At 40.1% G+C, this 26464-nt stretch overlaps 1 protein-coding gene across 5 annotated transcripts; it reads left to right on the plus strand.

Annotated features, from left to right (window-relative positions):
- Positions 1–2621: 2621 nt before the first annotated feature.
- Positions 2622–23506, plus strand: elmo2 (engulfment and cell motility 2). 5 transcript variants are annotated; one of them, XM_019256898.2, is made up of 23 exons: positions 2622–2989; positions 10156–10225; positions 10504–10601; positions 10826–10866; positions 11660–11732; positions 11812–11862; positions 12876–13045; positions 13237–13336; positions 13746–13897; positions 15142–15220; positions 18161–18196; positions 18585–18635; positions 19302–19424; positions 19701–19820; positions 19912–20016; positions 20104–20212; positions 20324–20460; positions 21408–21571; positions 21681–21793; positions 21890–21997; positions 22128–22210; positions 22311–22388; positions 23055–23506. In XM_019256898.2, exons 3-23 carry the CDS (start codon positions 10524–10526, stop codon positions 23253–23255), a joined length of 2172 nt encoding a protein of 723 aa, XP_019112443.1. In that variant the 5' UTR covers positions 2622–2989; positions 10156–10225; positions 10504–10523; the 3' UTR covers positions 23256–23506. The 5 variants fall into 5 exon arrangements, with proteins under 5 accessions (XP_019112443.1, XP_019112444.1, XP_019112446.1 ...); XM_019256899.2 differs by having other exon boundaries at positions 2622–2783; XM_019256900.2 differs by having other exon boundaries at positions 2624–2989; positions 13746–13891.
- Positions 23507–26464: the final 2958 nt, after the last annotated feature.

Consider the following 26464-nt stretch of genomic DNA (forward strand, 5'->3'; position numbering starts at 1 on the left):
TACAATATTTACACATTTTAATTTTCAAATATCGTTCATGCAGTAGAAAAAACTGTAGAAATACATTCAGGTACAATCATGGATATCAAACAGATAAAATATTTAGGATTGTATTTAAAGTATCAAACACAAATAAGGAAAATAATCGATTAAGTCCTCCTTATTCTTTAAACCCTCCCCTGTACTAACTTACTCGCTTAGTTATTGAGTAAAATCTAAGGGAATTGAAATATTATAATACTATAGGGTTGTTATAAGTTATAATAAAAGTATATATGTTGAGGTCAAAGCTCAGGAACAACTACGTGTCAAGTATATGAGGGGTTCATTCATACAAATCATTAAGTATTGTGACATACAAATATTATATTTGGAATTTATTTGAATCACATGAATCGCCTGTAAAAGTGTCCTTTCTTGTGATTGCTACAATTTATGACTAAAAAAAATAATAATGTGACAGTGGGAAAATAAATTACAAATGCAACATCAGTTGTTGCTTATAGCTTTTTGGCCCTCACATTTAAAAATAGCTGCATCTCCCAAGTTTTATGAACAGTGCTTGTGGATGCAGTTTATAGTTTACACCTTAAGACATAAGGCCAAAACGACCAGAGAGTAACTCAGATCATTACATATCTCACAAGCATACTGTATTATTTAGCATCTTATTTGGTCAGCTTTAGGTTTTCTTGATGAAATTTTAAAGAAGCTTTTTGGCCCTCACATTTAAAAATAGCTGCATCTCCCAAGTTTTATGAACTGTGCTTGTGGATGCAGTTTATAGTAAGACCAAAACGAGCAGAGAGTAACTCAGATCATTACAAGCATACTGCATCTTATTTGGTGATATTCTCAGCTTCAGGTTTTCTTGATATACTAGGTTTGCAAATTTTAAAGAAGAAAAGTCAAATTTAATTAAATTAGAAGATGCCCAACCCAGCCTCACTAATCTACAGCTGTCAAAGACACACAGAGACAGTAGCAGGCTGTATTTTGAGGAAGATGTCACTTTGAATTTGCACAAATGACAAGAGATGAGGTTCATTCATACAAATCATTAGGTATTGTGACATACAAATATTATATTTGGAATTTGAATCACATTTCTGCCTGTAGAAGTGTCCTTTCTTGGGATTGCTACACTTTATGACAAGTGACAGTGGCAAAATAAATTACAAATGCGAAAAGTAATGTCATCAGTTGTTGCTTATAGCTTTTGGCCCTCACGTTTAAAAATTGCAATCAATATGTTAGTGCTCCTCCAAATAAATGAGAAAATTATTGTTATTGTTCCAATAAGGAACAAAGCTGACAAACTGCAGGTATAATCATGTCGAAGGCCAATAGATGCATGTCAGACACTCAAATCACATATGCAACAAAGAACCTTAAGCATGTGTGTGTGTGCGGGATGCTACACGACATGCACCATAATTAATAAAATAATGTCCAGCCATACAATATTTATATATTTTATAATTAAAAATTGCTGCATCTCCCAAGTTTTATGAACCGTGCTTGTGGATACAGTTTATACTAAGACCAAAACGACCAGAGAGTAACTCAGATCATTACAAGCATACTGCATCTTATTTAGTGATATTCTCAGCTTCAGGTTTTCTTGATATACTAGGTTTGAAATTTAAAAGAAGAAAAGTCAAATTTAATTAAAGCCTCACTAATCTACAGCTGTCAAAGACACACAGAGACAGTAGCAGGCTGTATTTTGAGGAAGATGTCACTTTGAGTTTGCACAAATGACAAGAGATGAGGTTCATTCATACAAATCATTAGGTATTGTGACATACAAATATTATATTTGGAATTTGAATCACATTTCTGCCTGAAAAAGTGTCCTTTCTTGTGATTGCTATAATTTATGACAAGTGGGAAAATAAATTACAAATGTGAAAAGTAATGCAGTTTATAGTTTACACCTTAAGACATAAGACCAAAACGACCAGAGAGTAACTCAGATCATTACATATCTCACAAGCATACTGTATTATTTAGCATCTTATTTGGTCAGCTTTAGGTTTTCTTGATATAGGTTTGAAATTTTAAAGAAGCTTTTGGCCCTCACATTTAAAAATGGGTGCATCTCCCAAGTTTTATGAACAGTGCTTGTGGATGCAGTTTATAGTAAGACCAAAACGACCAGAGAACAACTCAGATCATTAAATATCTCACAAGCATACTGCATCTTATTTAGTGATATTCTCAGCTTCAGGTTTTCTTGATATACTACAGTAGGTTTGAAATTTTAAAGAAGAAAAGTCAAATTTAATTAAATTAGACAATGCCCAATCCAGCCTCACAGTTTTATGAACCATGCTTGTGGATGCAGTTTATAGTTTACAACTTAAGATATAAGACCAAAACGACCAGAGAGCAACTCAGATCATTACATATCTCACAAGCATACTGCATCTTATTTAATGAGGTTTTCTTGATATACTAGGTTTGAAATTTTAAAGAAGAAAATTCAAATTTAATTAAATTAGAAGATGCCCAACCCAGCCTCACTAATCTACAGCTGTCAAAGACACACAGAGACAGTAGCAGGCTGTATTTTGAGGAAGATGTCACTTTGAGTTTGCATGAAATGACAAGAGACGAGGCGGCCCTGCTTCATTTGCAGACGCTCACATTTTTACACGGTGTCCCGCCTACAAGGCGTGGAAATGTGTCTGCTTTGCAAAAGTACTTCACCGGAGAGAAGAGAAGAGCAGAGAAGAGAGGGGGGATACTGAGAGCATCATCGATGGCCCAGTCACAGGGTGAGTAACACCGAGCATCGACATTATTATCAGCTAAATAAAAAAACACAGAGCCGATCAGAGTAAAGCAGAGAGCATCAGGACATGATCCGAGCCGAGAGAGAGACAGACAGGCTGCATCATGACCGCAATGGAGGAGCAGCAGGCTGGGATGACTGAATCACATTAGCCGCCTTCTGAGGAGGAACAGAGAGCGAGTTTCGCAGGTTAGTGTCACTCTCACACGGCGGAGGAGGGAAAATAGTTTAATATAAATTTAAATATATAAATATAAATATGAGCAGTTTGTGATTGATTTCGCTGAAGCTTCGCAAATGCAGGCGTTGCTTTGCTGCATCAGTGTGTGTGTGTGTGTGTGTGTGTGTGTGCTGCTTTCTGGTCAGCCTCAAAGCCTGATCGATCACCTATAATAATCAGGCCCTGATGATGATGATGATGATGATGATGATGAAGATGATGATGAAGATGTGTGTTTATAAGTTTGAAGCGTGACGTCAGCGGCAGATCAGAGCTTAGCTCGACCAACGGTCCAACGTGAGAAAAAAAAAAAAAAACGGCTCGACCGTTGGCCGTGTTTTCACGCTTAAAAACTATAATTAGTCTTAATTAGATGATTTGTTAATGAAGGAAAAGGGTGAAATAAAAATGTCAAAGCGGTTTTTTGTTTTTTCTTGTCTCCTTAATGAGCCGTTTTAACCACAGGGGGCGCCACTACGCAGATTCAGCTAACGGGGGAGCTAACGTAACTAGCTCCTTTTAGTCAAAGTTCAAAGTTAGTTTGTTTTTATTTGAAACAGACGACACGGAGCACTTTATGAAGGAGGTGGGATGGCGTCAGGAACATAAGGGTGGAGGAGGAGGTGCAGGAGGAGGTGGAGGAGAAGTTTCTTTTGAAATGAGACCACACTGTGGGATTTCCTTTTCAGGCTGGAGGTGCTTAGCTGTTGTTGCTATGCTACCAGCAGCACCACAGTGTGTTAACTGGTCTCCCAGTACACACACACACACACACACACACACACACACACACACACCAGTGAGACCACAGAGCTGCATCTATCCTCCATGTACTTGTGTTATATATATAATAATTAGTGGTGGACATAGATTCATTTTTTTTAATGTAAATGTAAATGTACTTTATTTATACAGCCCTTTACAACAGTCCTTTCGGTGTACCAAAGTGCTTTACAGTAGACAATAAATAACGAGAACAATAGGTAAAAAACAAACAAAATAAAAACAATAAAATGCAACAAAATCGAATAAGAAATGATAAAAGTGTCATCATACTACTGGGTGTTAAAAGCCATCCTAAATAAGTGGGTTTTTAGCTTGGATTTAAAAAGGCCCAGGTCAGAAACGAGACGCATCTCGACGGGGAGCTTATTCCAGAGCCTGGGGGCGGCAACGGAAAACGCTCGGTCACCCCAGTGTTTGTATTTTGACCTGGGCACTTCCAGCGACAGTTGCTCTTTGGACCTCAGAGCTCTAGCAGGATTGCGGACAGTTAAAAGCTCAGATAAATATGAAGGGGCGAGGCCGTTAAGAGCTTTAAAAACAAATGTTAAAAGTTTAAAATCAATTCTATAAAGGACAGGAAGCCAATGAAGGGATATAAGAACAGGAGTGATGTGCGCACGTTTGCTGGTGTCAGTTAAAAGACGGGCAGCAGCATTTTGCCCGACTTGAAGTCGACTGAGGGATGACTGGGAGACGCCAACATAAAGTGCATTACAATCTAGATTAATCTATTCAGAATATGTGTGCTACCTAAGTAATGACTAAAAGTCTTTGGGGCTCTTCTCCTGTTTCCAAAATGCATCACTGACTGCTTGAGAAAGCTGTTCTACTTTGTGATACTTGGTGATAAAAATAATAGTACTACTAATAATAATACTTTATTTACTTATCCCACAATGGGGAAATTAACTTGTTAACAGCAGCGAAAAATAGAATCAAGGAGGGAAACACAAGTGTACATATTTACAAAAAGTACTAAAGTACTACTTGGTGATAAAAAAATAAATCATGTTCAATAAAATGTACTTAAACTTAGTTAAACATGAATTTTGAACCGTAAGCCTACATAAGAGGTCGTGATGAACCGTTTACAGTCAGTAGTCTCACGTTAACGCCGATAACGGCCCACCACTAATAATAATATTAAAGAGGTGTTTGCTTCATGATCACCAAACTTGAACCTCTATGAGAGTAATTTAATTATCTGTTATGTGGCTGCACACCTCCACAGTTTGTCCGGTATGAACAATGAAGATGAAGATGGTGGTAATCTGTCCAATCCAAGAGATGGAAATCCTGAAGTGTGTGTGTGCGTGTGTGTGTGTGTGTTCTTTATCCAGCCATACAATATTTATATATTTAAATTTTCAAATATTTCTATTGAGCCACAGATCGGATCGTTCATGCAGTAAATAAAAGTGGCCATTTTCATCCACATGGAAAAAAACTGTAACAAGACACACTGTAAACTATAAAATTCCTTGAAAACCAAAAAAAAAAAAAAAAAAAAAAAAAAAAAAAAAAAAAAAAAAAAAAAAAAAAAATAAAAAAAAAAAAAAAAAAAAAAAAAAAAAAAAAAAAAAGAAAAAAAAAACAAAACCCCTCCCCTGTACTAACTTACTCGCTTAGTTATTGAGTAAAAACTAAGGGAATTAAAATATTATAATACTATAGGGTTGTTATAAGTTATAATAAAAGTATATACGTTGAGGTCAAAGCTCAGGAACAACTACGTGTTAAGTATATGAGGGAAACATTCGTACAAATCATTAGGTACTGTGACATACAAATATTATCTTTGGAATTTATTTGAGTCACATTGTGTGTGGTTATTCTCAAGAACGTGCACAAAACATGGAAAGGACAAAAGAATGGAATGAAGTATTAATCCAGAAGTCCAGCGAAACTCCTCTGAACTGGAAAGGAAAGATGAGAAGAATAAATGTGTGTGATTTTATTAAAGAGATAAAGAGTTCAGATGCATTCATTCATTTTTAGGGATTTTGATAGTTAGTCAGGAACGAATAAATGGCTTATAACAGAGGCGTACATGATTTACACCTTATTTATTTGGTGTAGTCGGATGTTGGACAGCAATATTAGGTTGTCTTGGCTCAAATGTTGGGATTAAATAACATCACGATGCCACGGGGGAGGAGAGAAAAACTAAGCAAATAAACAAAGGGGTGTAAGGGGGGGGCACCTTTTTCCAAGGTTTGTCTGACTGAGACAGTGAAAACCATGTTTAGATGAACAGACTTGCATAAAATTACAGCATGGACAATCAGGATGACAAAGTTATTGCTGTATCTGGGAGGAGACCGTGGGAAAGACCTCTCTGTCAAGGACAGACTCAGACTACACAGACTCACAGCAAGATAAGTGCAAGCACTCTCATGCATAGGAGAAAGAAAGCAAACAGAGAGAGAGAGAGAAGAGGCTGAATCTTCCGGAGGATGCATTAGTAGGTGGTAGTGACCAAGCAACTTACTGAAAGTTAAGATGTAAAAGTTTGGCCCCAGCTGAGTCAGACTGGCTGATGTCAGCAGGGAAGTTATTCTAGAGGAATAGGCCCTGTAGCCAGACAGCCAGCCAGCCGTCTTCTTTTTTTTTACTCTGGGGACAAGCAGGAGCTCTGTATTCTGAGAGATGACTGTTGTCATGTTTCATGCAAAAGACTGCGCAGTTGTCTCAATTAAATCAGCCTTTTCTGTGAGGAGGAAAATAGGTGAAGCTAAAATTGCTTTCATGTGGTCCGATGTTCTAGTTTTTTGTAGAAATGCCGACTGCAACATCCTGAACAATTTGAAGACCTTTAAGCTTTGACCATAAAAACGTTACAATAATCAAGCCTGGGCGAAACAAAAGCCATGAATTAGGGTCTCTACATCAGCCACGGTTGGGGGGAAAAAATACTGTCTTGGTGATTTATGTCCTGATTAAAGGAGAAGGCACGATCAAAAGTAATGCAGAGATTCTTGGCTGTCAAGAATGACTATAACCTGATGGAAACAGGGTCAGTGCCAATGACCAGGATCTCACTTTTGTCAGCTGATTTGATAATTTGGGAACGAGGATGCTTCATTTAATGATCAGAACACATTTGATTTATGTTTTTATAAACTCATCATATCCACACTATGTTTAAGAATCAAATCTTTCACAAGTAAGACTTTGCATGAAGTCAGACTTGTAGGTCTTGTTGGGGCTGCGTAGCTTTCAGTAATAATATGTAGAGCTACCAGTAGATTATGCATGTGATTATTGTTTTTTTTGTTTTCATGTGCTTTCTGGGTCGTCACAATAAAGTTACCTAATGTACTGCACATTTGCCTTATTGAGATAGCACCTGTTGCAAAAGTTTGCTAGTTGTGTAAACTGGATCTAGACAAACAAAAGACTTATATCCCTGAATAACTTTATAGTAATTCATAATTTGTTTAAGTTTTTGTTTTAGTTTTGGTCTTGTGAGCTTTTTTGGAGTTGCACCAAAACCCTGACAGCCTTGTTATTCCTTGCTGGCTGGTTGATAGTTGATAGTCCAGTTACATGGTGTGCCTTTTTAATTTGCCTCACAGGAGTTGTGTTAATCTATGTGAGCGTTAATAAAAAGCCAGGATAGAAAACTGAATGATTTTACAACATTGGATTGTGAAAATCATTCACTATCACCTCTTCAAACTGTCTGGCTGATGTTTATCACATGTGACTACACGGCAGTATTAGAAAGTCAAACCTGAACTTTTCATTTCAGCTGAATTCACAATTATCTCACACAAGAAAACAACGCTGTCGCACAGATAACAGCTTAATATTGTGCGAATCTGCAGCCGAATGTCCGTGCTAAAAAAAAAGTGGATTAGCTCAGCACCAGAACTTATGGAAAACATTTTAAAGCTTTTGCAGCAGGGCAGGCTCAGAGCTCACACATTATGTGAAGCGATTGACAGTCTGCTTGAAGATGTGGAGGCGGTGCAGTTCCCCGTGCAGATGGCTGGTAGGAATCTGAATGTAATTGGCAGTTTTCACTCTGTAGCACTCGCAGAATGCACCTTAATTTGTTGTAGTGGATGTTAATCACATACATACCACACTTGCCTCAGTTTGCTCAGCTCTCTTAATTTGTGACAAATTATATAATTATAAGAACTCAAGCTGCAACCTCGTGAGGCTGAGATGAAAGTATTCACACTTGCTTATTATTGATAGCACCATTTTTATTCGAGATGTATGAGGAGCGAGAGTCTGTTATGTCAAAAGAACAAACTTGTGTTTGGGAGCAGAATATCTTTTATTTTATGCGTGATCAAACGACGACGTGTCAGTCGACAGAGCCGACGCTGATGCACGTAGACAGGTGGAACATATTTATAGAATCAAGACAAACATTCAAGCGCCTCAAAGAGATAGTGATAAAAGCTACAACTCCGGTAAATCCAATAGGGGAACAGTTGTCGATTTAGGCTTTGTTCAGGTTGGTTTTGTTTCACCTGTAACACTCTGGTAATGATTAAAATGTCTTTTCAAATGAGCAGCTGTAACTCATACAAAGAGCAAAGCACCCTGAATGCAGAGAGCCATTTAGGGAACAGCAGTGGCTTTTTCTTCTTTATACCATCTTTCTCCAGTCACCAGCAGATTCTGTCAGCCGGCTTTTCATGCTCACTGCTCATGTCAGAGCAGAGAGACAAAGACCGGCCCCTGCTGTCGCTCCTCTCGCTCCTGTCTTTTATAGCATTTGTTGCAAATATTACATTTAATGAGCTCCAGTGCGGCAGTATAATTTAATATTAAAGTCGAGGCAATGTGGCTGATGGAATAAGCAGCGAACATTTCAGGGTTGATATTAATGTGCCTCTGCAATCATGTAAATTAAACAGATGTAAAAATTGAATTAGTATAAATATGCAATCTTCATGAGAGTTGGCGGTAAATTGTCATTTGAGAGCAGATGGCCAGTTATATTCCATTTTGTTCTGATTTGTAGCTGCACAGTTTTTTGGGGCACACAATTTATTTATGAATTCATTTATTCATTGCTCAAATGCAAAATGTGAAGAGAGTCGGGAGGGGACCCTGTAATAAATCTCTGGAGCCTGTTTTTTTTCCCAAGTATGTTGACAACAAACAGTGGCTGTTAGAATAGACAGAATCGAGGCTGATAAACAATATCAATATACAGCGTGAGGATTTCAAACAAAGGCTTAACAATACATCAGCTGATACAGCATTACAGCTGTGTTGACCAGGTAATAAGTAAATGACAAATTTGTTTCTAAATGACCTCAAACATAGTGCTGCAGTGCTGCAGTTTCTTATCAGTCAACAGCCAATATAGAGGTCAGACATTACTTCACAGTTATTTAATGACTGTATATTGCATATTGCATTTTTAAAGATTATTTTTTTGGCCTTTTATGCCTTTATTGATAGTACAGCTGAAGATAGACAGGAAGCAGGGGGCAGAGAGAGGGGGAGTGACATGCAGTAAATTAGCCGTACGATGTGGGATTCGAACTGGGGCCAGCTGCAGCGAGGACTATAGCCTCCACACACGGGGCGGCCACATATTTTATTTTATTTCATTTATGAATATTTAGGAAAGGATTAAACGTAAGAGCACGGATGAACTGACCTGACCACACACTGCAACAACAACAGGACAAACAACAGAATCAGTCAGTTATTGTTTGGGATCTGAAATTAATGGGCATGTTATTCACGTGGTCAGGAGTGTGAGAGAGTACAGTGCAGCAGTGAGGCTGTGTATCTCATAAGCTCTATCATATAAGTCCTGTAGTTGGTTCAATGGTTTTCTTAATGGCAAGGGACCAAAATTTGGGTAGAAGTGGGATATATATGCATGTAAATGCATGACTGAGAGAGTATAGGTGTCATATTAATTTGTGTTCTGACACTGTTTGACGTCTTCAAGCCGTAAGTGATGCAGCAAAGATCGGAACTAAACAATTTTGGTCGCATGATCGTGAGTGAGGTGTCAAAAAGGTCGGTATGGACAGGTGTTGGGTTGGTAAAGACATGTGGCATATTGTTTGGCATATTGTTTGGCAATCATAATAACATGTCAAGGGCGACAAAGCGCAGCAAACCCGGAGCCCAGCTGGCAGGAGGCTCGACCCAGTGAAGATATGCGTGTGTGTGTGTGTGTTTGGATGTGTGGGTGGGTGGTTTTTTGTAAAACAGTCATGCTTATTGATCCGTTCCCTGACAGACTCAGTTCAGAGGAGAATAAAAATGCAGGGATGGAGCAAAGCCGGAGCTGTTGGGCTTTGAGGAAAAGAAGGTTTCTGCAGTGACGTGACGTCTGTGTGGGTTTGTGTGTCCACAGAGGAGCTGACACAGTGGTTTGTACTGCAGAGCTGCGAGAGTGATTGACCCCCGCAACGCGTCTCCATTAGGTGATGTATAACCTCGAGTTCATGTTATTCTGAAGTTAATCAATCATCGGACTGAAAAAGGAGAAGGTCACAGATGTTTTTATTTAAGTAGGCTCCAAACATCTTTACATACTGTAGGTGCAGAATAATGAACATCTGACACATCAATCATGTATTCTTTTATCTAATTATAATGTAATTCAGTACTCAAGTGAAGTAATAAGTGTTTTAATGACAACCCAAATACTGCCCGACAGGTGAAGTTGTACTCCAGGTAAAACTCTTCTCTTCTTCCGCAGCGTCCTACGATAAGACAGCCATGCCGCCCCCAGCTGACATCGTGAAGGTGGCTATTGAATGGCCTGGTGCTAACGCTCAGCTTATAGAGATGGACCAGGTCTGTGTTTGTGTAAAATGTGTGTGTGTTTGTGTAAAATGTGTGTGTGTTTGTGTGTGTGTGTGTGTGTGTGTGTGTGTGTGCTTTCATTTCTTTTGAGCGTGAAAGTCACGAGTGATGCAGAGATGTGTTTTAGTTACGCAGAGTACAAGTAGGTACCTCAGTGGCTGTTATGTTATGAATACAGTGGAGTAATTTAACAAATGCAACTTTTGATTTTTCAGAAAAGACCTCTGTCCTCGATAATACGCGAAGTATGCGACGGGTAAGCGTTGCTCTTCTACTCTTTCTGTTCTGTTACATCACATTCACAATCACACAACACGTGCCTAAAAGTTAAAGATCCTATGGACAGACAAGACCTCGTTTGAAAAAGATAGGTATGTTATAGTCTGATATAACGTGACAGCGTGATTCATCTGGTCATCTACTGACTCAGAAACAGCGAAAGATCTGACGAAAGAGAAGTCCGGCTCTTTGCTGTCTGTGCTGTAAACCAGCAAAGACTAACCCAGACGCCTGCTGATCCAGGCAAAACGGCAGCATGTCCCCCCTTCTGCTCTCTGACTCAGAGTAGAGTGAGTGTGTTTCCTTTTTGTCATTGACTGAGGGTGACATGGTGTTATGGTCTTACATCTATGTTAAGTGTGCAGTACATAAATATTTGAAGCAGGAAGAAAAATTGTAGAAGTCCTTTCACAGTTGGTGCAGTGGTGTAGTTTTATCGCAGCACTCTAGTGGGATTACACACACACACACACACACCTTACATAACCATTCTCAACCATTATTTTTCTCTAATCTTTCACCATTTCTTCTCGTGTCTTCACCTGGCGATTTGAAAAAGTCTTTGCGCCTCTCTGTTAACACCCACTGAATAAATTCTCCTCCACAATCTCACAGTTTTGCCACTCGTGTAAAATACATCTGCTGCAGGGAGCGATCTGACTTTTTCCACAACATTTTTGTTCTAGCACACTAGAATATGTTCGACAGATTTACTTTATGTCCCTTTGTTTTTGTAGCAGTGTTTAACACTTCTTCCTCTTTGTCCTCAGCTGGTCTCTGTCAGGCTCAGAGCAGTTTGCTCTGCGTTATGCCGACGGCCCGCAGCTTTACATCACGGAGCAGGTGAGCGTCACTGTATTCTTCATGGCATTGTTAATTAATGTTGAACGTGTGGTAACACTCCTCCTTTATTGTTTTCTAGAGCCGCGGTGAAATCAAGAACGGGACCATCCTTCGATTAGCCATTTCACCCGTGAGTCACTTTTGTGTATTCCTCCTCAGTTCACTCTTTTTGAACTTTTGTGCGAGCTGAAAAGGTCTTAACGCACGAACATCGCCCGACATCACAAACTTCTTGTGCCGTACGAGCTCCCTCTTTAAGACACGCTTGTCACTCATGAGGACACTGCTTTTTAGAGTTGATTTGCCATGGTTGAAAGCAGCCCCCAACACACTCAATGATAATGTATGATAATATATTCGTCCTAATCCCATCCTGCCTCCAAGAGCACAGTGGGCGCACCTCACGCCTCCACCACCAGATCGCTGCTCGGTACTCCCAGCACTTGGCTGTCCTTTGAGGAATAATTCAGATTTATTGCAACTCTGGGTTTTATACATTCGCAGGTCGGCCATGATCAGACCCAAACTGCCTGTTCAGACTCTGCAGGTCTTCCATAGATTCTCCCATGTCACATAGGGTGTAGATACTGTAGGGCCTTTTCATGCATTTTGTGGCCACTGTAGTTTCTCCTTCACACTTGGAGCGAGAAGGCAAGTGGAGGAGGACGTTATAATCTGCAACTACACCACTAGATGTCACTAAATCTTACGTATTGGTCTTTTAATGCTCTGCGCCCACAATAGAGCCCTTAATTTTATTTTGGTAGCCTTTTATATTCACACAAAAAATGAGCCGTATACTTCAGAACCACCTGCCGTTACATAATCACGTTGAAAACGTTCACCCAGTATAACTGACAATGTATAATTTTATCGTTATTTAGCATTGACAGTGTCATCAGTGTTCAAATACATAAAAATAACAGAAAATACAAAGAATTACAGGTACATTCAAAGTTAATATGAACAGCTGCTAAAATAATCAAAGTAACTAAGTAACAATTTAGATGTGATGATAAGAAGCTTCTAGAGTCTGGAAATGTTTGGTTTAGGTACCTTAAATGTGCTTGAAAAGTCCTTGAATTCTGGCCTTAATGAGCTGCATGGTCCCTGTTATAAAAGTTTTTGTCTTGTGGCCGACAGGCTCGTGCTGCTCGTCAGCTCCTGGAGAGGATCCAGTCTCATGGCATCGACGCTCGTCTGGAGGCTCTGAAAGAGCTCGCCAAGCTGTCTGCAGACCCAACCTTCGCCACAGAGTTCATCAACATGGAGGGCATTGGGACGCTGGCACGTCTGGTGGAGAGTGGCACCCAGTGAGCCCAGATTTAGTTTTTATTTTTGTAACAATGATGATAGTTATAGTTGCGCATTCTAAGCATTTACAGTCCTGCGGCTGAAATTGAATCTGATTACACTTCTTTATGCGAGCATTATTATTTCTTAGTTGGACTAGGTCAGATGACATGAAGCTACACCCACACTAACAGCTGTTTGCCTCCTTCAGCTTCGGAGAAATGCTGGCCTTCACTCTCACTGCCTTCCTGGAGCTAATGGATCATGGCATCGTGTCCTGGGACCTCATCTCCCTCTCCTTCATCAAACAGGTACCTCCTCCGAGAAAAGAGAAATTCATTAGATACATTATAGTTTCACAGGAAGCCCGGTGGACAAATCTCCTCCGTCTCCCAATTAGAGGTCTGTCTTTTTATACTTATATTTAATTACTCTTCCTATGTGCTGGATATAAGTGGGTGCTGTTGCCAAGCAACACCACAATTATGTGGATTTTAGTCTGAAAACTTTAGTTTGACCTCAACAGTCACTCGGAGAAAACTTTCTCAACTCTGAGTTTCCTTCACATATAGATTTCCTTTTTTCAGAGAGGGAACTCGACTTCTGGTGATTTTAATCTTTGAAGTACCGCAAGCTCTTGTCAGATCAACACAGAAACTTTAAAGCCCGACTCACTTAAGTTGAAGATTCAGAGTTCTCTCCTCTCTCCTCCCACCTCAGATCGCAGGCTACGTCAACCAGCCGATGGTGGATGTGTCCATCCTGCAGCGCTCCCTAGCCATCCTCGAGAGCATGGTCCTCAACAGCCACAGCCTCTACCACCGAGTGGCCCAGGAGATCACCGTGGGACAGCTCATCGGGCACCTGCAAGTGTGAGCACACACACATGCACAGGGGCTTCACGCACTCTGATATGGGGGTTGGGGGCAGAGGAGTGAATGTAGCAGTGTGGGGTAACTTAGGAAATAAAATAAGAGAAATCTGCCACAGTATTTGGCTTGTGGTACGATTCAAAGGGTGAGTATAAGATGCTTAGAATGACCCACGAAGGCAACTGATACCGTGAAAAAACAAAACCAACAACGTGTTAGTCGGTCTCTCAGTACTTTTATACCTTGTTTGTGGCTCTCAGCCCTAAGCTCATTGCTTCCTACTGAAGACGTCATCTTAAAAAGACAGATCACAAATTATGTACATGATTTCCTAAGACTGGATTCACACAGGATCAGGCGCCCCCGACAAAAACTGAGGTTTTTTTCCTTTCATATCAGTGGAGGGTCGTCCGTTTTCGCACCGGCAGTCCGCAACGCAGGGGTGTCAGCAAGAAAACGCAACCAGCGTGCCGGAGAGAGGTTGATCCAGATCCAACTTTTGGAGAAAACGGAGCCCAGCATCACGCTGTGCAAGTTAATCAGACACTCGGTCAGAGAGAGAGAGATAGAGTAACAATAACAGTGAGCGAACACTGGCTGTTACATTCAGCAGGTATAGACACGCCCACAGCAACCCACCTACGCTCCCCTCGCCCCCCACCACCGGACAACCCTGCTACGAGTTTCTGCAACGCCTGATCCTGCGTCAATCCACGGTTAATCGGTCTATCAACACTTTTCTGCCTCGTTTGTGGCTCTCAGCCCTAAGCTCACTGGTTCCTACTGAAGACATCGTCTTAAAAAAAGATCATCTTGTCTTCTTGTCAAAGGTCATCTTGTTCATGTACATGTTTCCTAACAAACTCAGTCAGTCTGTAGTTTCTGTGGAGCTCTGTGGCACAGAAGAACAAGTTTATACTGTAGGTTACTGTATATAAGTTTTGGCTGCTCAGGCGATGGTCATTGGTCATTGTTGGTTTTGTTTTTTTATGGTAATAAAGATTTTGCCAATGTTCTTTAAAAAGCCAAGATAATAGTTAGTTTTACTGTTTGTGTGACAAAATTAAGATTAAAAGTTTGTTTTATTAGTATTATTAGATTAGATTAGATTAGATTAGATTAGATTAGATTAGATTAGATTAGATTAGATTGCATAGTTGTTAGCGTGTAGTTTAAGCTCTGCATGGAGACTTGTGGAGCGTGATGCTTCTAACTGGTTGTTATGTTGCCTGATATTCCTTCAGGTCAAACCAGGAGATTCAAACCTACGCCATCGCCCTCATCAATGCTCTTTTCCTGAAGGCACCAGAGGATAGACGGCAGGTCAGTGGCCAACACTCACGGCACACCGTGCTGTATTAGAGAAAAAAGGACTGAATACGCAGAAGAGATTGACATAACTAGAATACTAATAATGTTCCGCCCTCACATTACAGTCTAAAAAAAGCCGGCCATACATAATAGACTGACATTTATTCATAAGAGTTGTGTGTTTTTTTGGGTGTCAGAGAGCTGCAGTTATTGCCTCACACTGTCTACAGCAATAGGTTAGTTACTTAAAGCTAATCTCATGAATAGACGTCTGTCTGCCAGCTGTCATGTTGTGGATTCTGTCTGACAGCCATCGCTGTAATGACACACACACACACACACACACTGAAAATAGTGCTCGCTTTCCTTTGAAGTTTGTACATTCGTTATGCTGCAAGTATTTCAGAATAGCTCAGCGAGGTAGAGGTAGAGGAGCCATCGAGCCGTTACTGAAGGATGACTTGATTATGAAGGAATTTATTTCAGTGAAAAGTATTTCATATTCATTTAACATTAATCACAAGGATTGGACTCGACCGGAGATGATTGAGTGAAAGCTAGAATTGTTAGTAACGTAGACAGGATTTATCAAATGTGGCATGCAGAAATTATGCAGATGCGAACAAATATACCAAAATGTCAGACAGAAACATCCCAAACGCTGCACTCTGATTCTGAAATATCTCTGTAGCACAGCCAAATGCACAAAAACTAAAGGCGAGTGTGAATGTCTGTCCACCGTGTTACTCATCACCTTCATTACGTCTCATTTGTCTGCTCACCCTGCACTTATAACTTCTATCCAAGCTCACACAGCACACTGTTTCATCCTGTTTCATACATTGTCTCGTCCTGTGTGTGTGTGTGTGTGTGTGTGTGAGTGTGTCTCGTTTAAACGACAGTCCTCCGTGTTGAATTTTTGCCTTGTCAGTTGCCAAAAGTTAAATGATGTGTTACTTATATATATTTTCAGGTTTCCACGGTTAGAAAAACAGCATTTTAAGACCGGCTTCTATAACAAGCTGTTCTCTACAAGACTTAGAAAATAATATCTCAGGAATTAAGTTGAGGAGGAAAATACAGACAGTGAAACTCACTAATTACACCCGACAGCATATTCAAATCTCGTGTAAATAAACCAGGCAGAACAATACAAATATTGTAACTTGTAGCATAATTAAAGTGTACTAACACATGGCTTGTTATTTTAAAAATTACGAGCTGTGTGAGCTATGTATGTATTTATGCAAATCATTGGGTAACCGTGACAACACACAGACAGGTATTTCCCCTCATTAACAGGTCAAAATATGTTGAAACAGCTCTGCTCGTACCCTTCTCTGTTTACTTTGACAGTGATCCGCAGTAATGAGCCCAGAATCACGACTGTAACAACCTTTTCCAACCTGTTAGTCATTATTCATAACATGCAGCCGACTTGTAGTCTAATATTACCGATTATGCTCATAATCAAGTCATGAGATCTTTGTGACACCAAAGAACATAAATATAGTCGTATATAGTCCTATACTATAGTATTATATTAATGTAATCAGACACTGGAGTTTGATTTCCTGATGATGTGCTGATTGCCAAAACTGTCCAATCAATGAGTTACCTGTTAGTCTGTTTAACTTCATGTTCGCTGGTGTTGCTTAGAGTATTTTTTTCCCCTCCATCTGAACCAAATGAATCGAACTACAGGTGTAAATACGCCATTAAATACGACTTCATTTATTTCCATTTGTTCGTTGTTTTCTAAAATTATTTTATAGCAACAGAATAAATGTTTGTTGGCAAGATCTAATATAGATCTGCATTTTGCCTTTGACAAACGAACCTGTTTGACTTTTGCACAGCAGCTTTTTCAGATTAATAACTGGTGTATGAATTAGTTGTAATGGTTGATAAAACGAGAGCTGTGCTCATGCAGGAGAAGAAGGACGTTTAAAGAAAATACAGAGATGGATGTTTATCAAATATTCAATACTATATATCAATACTGCTCCTTTACTTTTTTTAATAGTTAGTCTGCACATCTCGATCAAATGTCATCACAAAACATGCCACGGTTAAACGAGGCAGTAACGCGATGAGACGTCGTGTGTGTGTAAGAAAACACACCTTTGACTGACTGTGGAAAATGTTTGTTATAAATCACTTCACGCTGAATTCAGGGCAAACAGAGACTGAAATTATTTACACATTAATACAAATTCCAAATGCAAAATACTCACTCAGTTTTAAAAGTGTTAATGAAAAGGTAGTGGGTATGAAGATGTATTATCATCATCATTATTATTATTGTTTGTGCCATTAGTGCAGTACAGTATGTTCAGACAGTTGTCCTTGACCATGCATTCATCTCCAGCTGCTGTTGTTGACCACTGGAGGGCGAACTGAGTCAGTGAGGGACACTGAGTGCAGACTTTACTGCTGAAGTGGTTGGAGTGTTAAACTCTAGAGCATTAGAGTGGATCTAATGATACTTTCTACACACTTGTAGTGAAGTTTTTGTACTTTTTATAGAAGTGACTCGTTAGAAATAAATCTTAAACTCATGCAGCAATTCTGGCAACAGCTAAAAAAGCCCTCCACAGACCAAGTTTGCATTATAAAGGGACCTACTAGATCACCACAGTGATTTATTTAATGCATACATGGTAGTTTAATCATCACCTTTATTTCACAGCTCTTAGGTCTTTCAAACCCAGCTAGATAAACCAATGAATGCGTGGTCGTATGACTGACTGTATGTAGGGCATGCGAGGTTTTCAAACAGATTTGTGTCGTGACTACCTAAAGTCCTGATTTGATGTTATGTTGTTTCATGTTCTTATTCCGCTGCATGCTGTGCTGGTGATGTATCCCTGTATCTCATTGTCCGTGTGTGCACTCTTTGTTTCCATCGCTGTTACACCCACGTCCCTCCTCCCTCGCTTCAACCTGTAGGAGGAGTATACTAACCCGCTGGAGCAGCACCTCACTGTGAGTACACATCCCTCAGCATCTCATACCATCCTCTCCACCACACAGCCCTTCTCCTCCTTCGCTCTTTCTGTGTCATGGAAAAACCCACCGCATAATCCGTGCAAATGAAGATAGAGCCATAGCTCGCTGCGGCAGCAGACAGACCGTGCTGACAGATTGGAGTTGTCATGTTTTACAGAAGGCGTGCAGGGCTTAAAGTCAGTCATCTAAAATGTAATGTAGCTTCAGAGAGTTGTTGCATTTCAGAATTTGTCTAAAACGCCCATTTACCGTAGGTTGAGTCAAGTGAAGTTGCTTCTCCGCATTTACTTTACTGTCTAGTCCAAGCGTCTTCCCTTTATCTGACATGTATGTCGAATTGATGTATTTTTGTATATCTCCTCAGGAAATGGCAAGCACTTTGGCTCAGAAACACTTGCGATCCATCATCCTCAATGTGAGTAGCAAGCCTGAAATGCAGAAAACAAAGTATTTCTTGTGATGTCAGCCGAACATCAGAGTTAATGCTCCGCTCTGCTGGCTATAAAGCTTTCAGACAGCACTGAGCGGCACCCACATTTTCTGTTTGAAACCAGTTGCTATTAAGAACATCTAAAATCATTCTATATACAACTTTTTTATGTAAGGCCTCCTTTGAGATTATCCTATGTCGGGGTTTAGTGGCTGCATTCAGTTCAGAAAGTAGAAATATTTACTCACTTGCAGAGCTGTGACACAGAACCAGCAAATGTGCTATGACATGAAGTCTGTGAAGTGGAACAAAATCTGCTCTGAAAATTATTCCTTTTGGCACCGACTCTTCTGAAAGTGCCTCCCTGAACGGGCTGCAATTTATCGGCTGCAGTCCTATTTCCTGGAGCAAGACAGAACGTTGTGAAGCAGCTCCGGCATTGTGTGATCTGTTAATGAGACCTGGTTAACTGTCAGACCCGGTAATCAGCGCATGAATTCAGTCGGCATCGTCAGCTTTCTGTCTCGAGTCTTCGGATCACATTACAGAAAGTCTTTACTTCTCCTCTTCAGTGGAGGAGAACAATTTATTAAACCTTTTTTTAGATTTCTGTCTTGTGCTATAACTCAGTGTTCTTTTCTTCTTCTCCAGCATGTTATCAGAGGAAATCGACCAATCAAAGCAGAAATGGCACATCAGCTTTATGTGCTGCAGGTACTGACCTTCAACCTTTTGGAAGAACGAATGATGACCAAAATGGATCCTAATGACCAGGTAAAACTCAAGATTATATATAATAATCAGAGAAAAACTTTCAGTTTATGTTTATATAGTCACTAAGTGGACTCGAAAATGAAGATTTTCCTGCATGTCTTCATTCGTGTTTGTTTGAGAACTTACTGTATCTCACACAGTATGAAGTTAGACATCAACAACCAATCTGATCTATATTTCCTGATATTAGTTTGGTCATTTCTTTATTGTTTTGCTGCTGTAATGTTTAAAATGTCTGTATTTATGCTGATATTATGCTGGTTTACTGTGGTTCAGGCTCAGAGAGACATCATTTTCGAGCTGCGTAGGATCGCTTTCGATGGCGAAAATGACCCCACCGGCACAGAAAAGAGAAAGGCCATGTACACCAAGGACTATAAGATGCTGGGCTTCACTGTGAGTCTCCACTACAGAGCTCAATTTCCTCTGTTATGCGTAAAACCATTTGTATAAACAGATTTTAAATAGATTACATTTTTATGTGCAGAACCATGTAAATCCGGCCATGGACTTCACCCAGACTCCTCCCGGGATGCTGGCTTTGGACAACATGTTGTATCTCGCCAAGGTTCACCAGGACACGTACATCAGGGTTAGTTCTGGCCTCAGGCACGACTTTACTCATCTCACAGAGGAGGAAAAGTCCGTCACAGCTAACATGCCATTTAACTCATGACAGATTGTCCTGGAGAACAGCAGCCGCGAGGACAAACACGAATGTCCCTTTGGCCGGTGTGCGATCGAACTCACTCGAATGTTGTGCGAGATACTCCAGGTCGGAGAATTGCGTAAGTAGAGAGGCGCAGCTGTTGTGCTTTTATTAACGTATGATACATGAAGCTTGAGAAGTCGGCAGAAACTGTGGTATGACACCAAGTCTAATATTTTCTTTCGTGCAGCTAATGAGGGCTGCAATGACTATCACCCCATGTTCTTCACGCATGATCGGGCATGGGAGGAGTTCTTCTGTGTCTGCATCCAGCTGCTTAATAAAACCTGGAAGGAGATGAGGGCCACAGCTGAGGACTTCAATAAGGTTGAAGATTAAAACACTACATACATATAGAGTATATAGATGCATGTTTACATTGTCCCTGCCTCATAACCCAAATTTCAAAAAGGTAGAAATAGTGACAATATATGGAATTTGTTTAGGCGTCATCAATGGAAACACCTAAATTAAGACCAAATGTTCCGACTAAATAAATGAACTGCATAACTAAGAATAGAAAACAGAGATTTATTCAGATTTATTGCTGCAATAACCAAACACTACGCTGCCGTAAGGTCTTGAAATCATTCATTAAAATGTGAATGCACAAACAAGCACTGAATTTAGATGTTTAACACCTAGGCGTGAGACTCTTAGTCTTAAAATAAAACCGTTGTCAGATTTTTATACAGAGACAAATTCATCTGCAGCAGTAGATAGTCTGAACGTTCACAGATGCTGCTGGTAGAACTGTTTCATGTAAAAATTAAATGAGACGACGGAAGATGAAACGTTTCACTTGCTAATTAGTTGAAATAAAAAACAGTTTCAGTAGGTTGTTTACAGTGGGTGTGCCTCATTAATAAATACCAACTTCCCCTCCACAAGAGGTTTGCTCAATATGAATGTGATTAATGTCAAGGCATTTAAACAGGTTTAAGTTTGAGTGCAGCTGCTGCTGTGTGTGACTGAGCAGACAGCTGAAAGGTTTTTGGTTTGTTAACTAATATATGACAGTTATATTATTCTTAATACTTTATCCATATGATCACATTTAAATCAATTGGACCAGTGAGACCATCTGCTATATATATGTATATATTTTAAATATCAATTCCTTTAGATAAAGAAGTAAAATAATGTATCTGTGAAAAATAATAATAATTAATATTCATGGTTATTTACTAAAAACAGTGCAGGATGATCTGAGAATGTGACAGCAATACTTACAGTGTGTGTGTGTGTGTGTGTGTGTGTGTGTGTGTGACCAGGTGATGCAGGTAGTCCGTGAGCAGATCACCAGGGCCCTGGCGATGAAGCCGTCTTCTTTAGACCAGCTGAAGAACAAACTGCGAGGCCTCAACTATTCCGAGATTCTGCGTCTGCGGCAGTCAGAGCGAATGAGCCAGGATGACTTCCAGTCTCCACCTATCATGTCAGCACTCTAACACCACCCGTTAACGGTTTTTAACCTGCGTTTTTAACATCTGTGCTGCGGTCGTGTTTGACCCTGTTGCTCGTGCTTTTGTGTTTGTGTGCTGCAGCGAGCTGCGGGAGAGAATTCAGCCCGAGATCTTAGAGCTCATCAAGCAGCAGCGACTGAACCGGCTGTGCGAGGGGAGCTGCTTCCGTAAACTGGGGAACCGCCGAAGGCAAGGTACATGCAGCATCGTTACAATAACCGCGTTGAGTGGCAGCGCTGTTGATTATGAGCTGAACATTATGTTTCCTGCCTCTTTTTTTGTTTTTGTAGAGAAGTTTTGGTTCTGCAGACTCTCGCTGAATCACAAAGTGCTGCACTATGGGGACCTTGATGAGTCACCTCAGGGTGAAGTGCCTTTCGAGCTACTCAGTGACAAGAGTAAGATCATGAAACCTATGAATGGCGGCTCTACGTTATGAATTTCATAATGTACATGCACAGCATACTGTATCTGACCTTAATAAACTCCTCAAGTTATTAGCTTGTTTCTTTTCTTTATTCCCCCTAGTCCCCGTTTCTGATATCAAATCTGTGGTGACTGGGAAAGACTGTCCTCATATGAAAGAAAAAAGTGCTCTGAAACAAAACAAGGTAATATGATTTTCATTTATTTTTTATTGTTATTCCAGCCCCATGTCTGTTTTTTTTTTTTCTCATTCTCTACTCTACTCTGTTTGTCCTGTTTGTTTAGGAGGTGCTGGAGTTAGCCTTCTCTGTCCTCTACGATCCCGACGAGACACTTAATTTTGTCGCGCCCAACAAGTATGAGGTAAGCTCGGCAGCAGTGAGGCGTAAAGCTGCTTTATTTGATGTTTTTATACGAGCGGTGGGTCAAATGAGTGTAAGTGGAAACCCACAGAGAATTCTAACCCGAATGCAGACCTGCAGATTTTACTCTCACATGCTTTCATCAACTGCCAGCTGCAGCAAAAACTCTCAGTATGTCACCTAACCCAAACAGAGAGATAACAACCAGCTAAATTAGAACATTTACCATCTGAAGACCGAGACATTTGAATCTGGAGTTTGGGGTGAGGGAGCAAACACGAGCTAACAGGAGAGTAAATGCCTGACTTGTATTCATCAGATGGTCCGTGTGAATTCTAATGTTGTCCATTTTCATTTCCGCTGTAACCACTTGGCGGTAATAATATGTCAGTGTTGCATTTTCAGCTCGTTTTTGCTGCCCCCCAGTGGTTAAAAAAAAAAGAGCTCAGTATTATTTGTGTAACCACAAAAAGTGAAAAAATAACTGCTCAGTCAGAATCAAAGGTCAGATCTGCATGTCCAAATCAACTAATTAAAACAAAATACTGTGACAATTCTGACATGCGACGTGTATATTCCTCTGTGTGTGTGTGTGTGTGTGTGTGTGATGCGACGTGTATATTCCTCTGTGTGTGTGTGTGTGTGTGTGTGTGTGATGTCGGAGCAGTATTGCATCTGGACCGACGGGTTGTGCGCGCTGCTGGGGAGAGAGATGGGCAGCGACCTGACACGCAGTGACCTAGATACTCTCATCAGCATGGAGATGAAGCTCCGCCTCCTCGACCTTGAGAACATCACAATCCCAGAAGCCCCGCCCCCCGTACCGAAGGAGCCTAGCTCGTATAACTTCACCTACAATTACAGCTGAGATGTGTGTGTGCGGCGTAGGCGTATGCGTGCGTGTGCGTGTGTGTGTTTGCTATGCATGTGTGTGTTGGTCAAGGATGAGTATTCTCGAACCTTTTTGATGAATTTAGCTGCAGATGTGCGCACCAGAAAGTTTTTTTTTATTTTGCTTTTTCAGACCCCTGGAGACTTCTCTCCATCTGTTTGTGATGCTGCACGGTTTGTCAGATAGGAGAAATGTGTTCACAGCTCCGCAGCGAGTTCAGAGGTCAGTGTCCATTACAGAGCGGCGCTCATAGAACAGGAGAATCTCATTTTCAGTGCAATCTCCAGGCAATTCCCAACTCTATTTAAGGCTATAAACCTGTGTATGAAATTAAGTTACTGTGCCTGATGGTTGACAAGCTATACAACTCTGCTAATTAGTCTTCACTCGACCATATTTTAATCAATCTTAATTGGTCAATCAAGCCTTTGCGAGTGGTCTCCATGGCAACAGAAGATGAAGTAGCCGTGCTCATTTCGAGTCTGTCCGTCTCTCCTGCATGACGAGCGTACTGCGAGGCATCACACAGAGCGAGAGTGAGTGAGTGGGCCGGGAGAGTTTACACACTCACACAGTCGTGAAATGAGATTCAGCTTTGTGTGACTGCTCAAGGTCACTCCAGTAGGAGTGAGAGTTTGCATCACAGGAGGAGAAGGGGGGGTTGTACATGATGTTTCTTTGACAGTTCAGAAAAAAAAAGAATTAATTGATAAAGAGAGATAGAAATGTATAACTTAAAAAGTCAGCTGACATGAAGCAGATAAGGTTTGTTACTTTCATCATGTCTGTCATACTGCGACACATAAGCCCAGGGCTGCATATAACAACTGTGTTTTCAATCGATTCATCTGTGTGCAGATTTCCTCTGATGAATTGGTCCATGAAAATAACAGAAAATAGGGAAGAACACTGTTTTAATAGTTTGTATTGTCCAACGAATGTTCCAAAAACCCGTCGAAATTCAGTTCACCATGACGGAAGACCCGAGAAAACCAGCAAACAGTTATACGTAACCAGAGAAAGGTTACGTGAACGATTAAGAGTCAAGATTAATTCTCCGTCGATTAACTAATCAATTACTCCACTAATCGTTTCAGCCGTCAGGCGTCTATTCACTCGATATTCACGCTGCTTCACGTCGTTAGACTCGCCTCTCGTCTCAGACCACCTTTTCACAGCCCGTTAAACAGTAAACGTATCGAGCCAAAACTGTTCAAGTATGTAGTGTCTGAAAATTCTTGTCGATGCCCTTGCCTATTTTTTTATGTGTCTGTGCATTGTGTATGTGTGTGTATGTCTGTGTGTGTGTGTGTGTGTGTGTGTGTGTGTGTGTGTGTGTGTGTGTGTGTGTGTGTGTGTGAATTTTGAGATTTGATGTCTTCAGAGACGTGAGAAAGCTCTGACATCCAACACACTGATGTTTAATCATAGTCACTACATTGCCTTATCACTCACTATATGTTACGAGTAGCATTTATAAGCAGAGTATTAATATTTTATAACACGCTATAATAATAAGCAGATATAGGGACATTTTAAGGGTTTATTATGAAGCACAACTGGTGCGTAACATAGCTGTAATGATATTTAAGCATGTGTTGGTTCAAAATTAGTCATGTTGGTTTGCAGTGTAACAGTTTGTGTTGATTAAGACTACTGAAAAAGTATGATTACAGTTATGTTTCAGTGTTATCAAAGCTCCATTAACTGCTAACACACAGGTTATGAATGCTTCATAACAAAAAAAAACACACAGACTTACTTAACTGTTTTTATATCTGCTACTACTACATTATAGTGTGTTATAAACCATCGTATGCTCATATACTGCTTATAAAGGCTTAGTTGTGTTAAAATAAAGTGTTACCATGTTTTAAAAGATCACAGCGACATACCAGAACAACCGTCTTGTTTAAAACAAACTCAGCTGACATTCCAGGAGCGTCTGATGCCCCCGGCGTTCGAATTAATCAGCAGTTTTGACACTTGATTTCAGATTTTTACGCATAAACAAACAGGACAAAAGAGCAGCTCTGTTGGCTCGTTTAGTCGCATTAAAAAATTGGCATAACATTTTTTCAGCATAAAATTGGTCAGGTCAACAGTCGAGTGACCCGGCCGCGGGCATCAGAAACATCTATTGCTGCTCATGTATCGTGAGCACACAGTATTGTGCGCGATACAGCGATATATAAAAATAGTTTAATGTCGTTTTTTTACATCCACTGTGTCATAAACATTTTGTGTATTTTTTTTTTCATGTCCCGTACTACCAGTACTAATCACTGCTGTCATTTGTTAATGCAGAATAGAGGTATATTTTTGTAAATGACTGTACAATCTTATCTGTGAAGAGAGAATGGGTATCGAACTAACATAGCATTTTCACTTTGAGTCACTCTGTACAGTACGCTCAACACCACGCTCATTATTACTGTGCACATTTCACACTGGAAAAAAAAAAGAAGAAGAGTTTTCAACATTTTTTAAAAGTCACAAAAAAAGTCAAGCACCTCATATTGTTTAGGAATGACACCCACTCTAGCACCCAATGATGATGTCAGTGTTAATGTTAACCTTATACTGCTAATGGGAATAATAGAAATTGCCATTACTGTTGATGCTGTTAGTGAAAAGGAATATATTTGTTCTTTTTTTAAATGTTTCCTCTCTTTGGTTTTAACTGATTTTTGGAGATTTTAAAGGGTCCCTGTGGAGTTTTTTCTTTTTTCTTTTGTAGTAGCGCCGTTTGTCTTATACACGGGCTAAAGTGTCACACATTCTTGACAATGATGCACTGATCAACAGATGGTGGAAATTCACAGATACACACGGCAAAACAAAAGCAGGACAGAAGAAAACTCTAAGGTAGAAAACATGGATATAACAAAGCAGGATTTTAAATACTTGTGTGTGTTTTATGAGGAGTGAAATAACACTCTGCACCTTTGTTAGACCTTGAAGATATGCAAACTCCACAGGGCACCTTTAACTGCTTTAAAGGGTTATTTTATATCCCAGTAAGTCATTGAACCCTTAAGCTGCTCTCAGAAAATCACAACTGCAGCTAAAATATATCAGTAACGCAGTGAGTAAAGGATTGTTGCATTGGATGTACTAACAGTATGACTTGAAGTTTTCGCATCTGGTACTCTTTTACATGACTTGCTAAACTTATTTATTTA

Source organism: Larimichthys crocea, chromosome VI, assembly GCF_000972845.2.
Source record: "Larimichthys crocea isolate SSNF chromosome VI, L_crocea_2.0, whole genome shotgun sequence".
Classification (NCBI taxonomy): Eukaryota; Metazoa; Chordata; class Actinopteri; family Sciaenidae; genus Larimichthys; species Larimichthys crocea.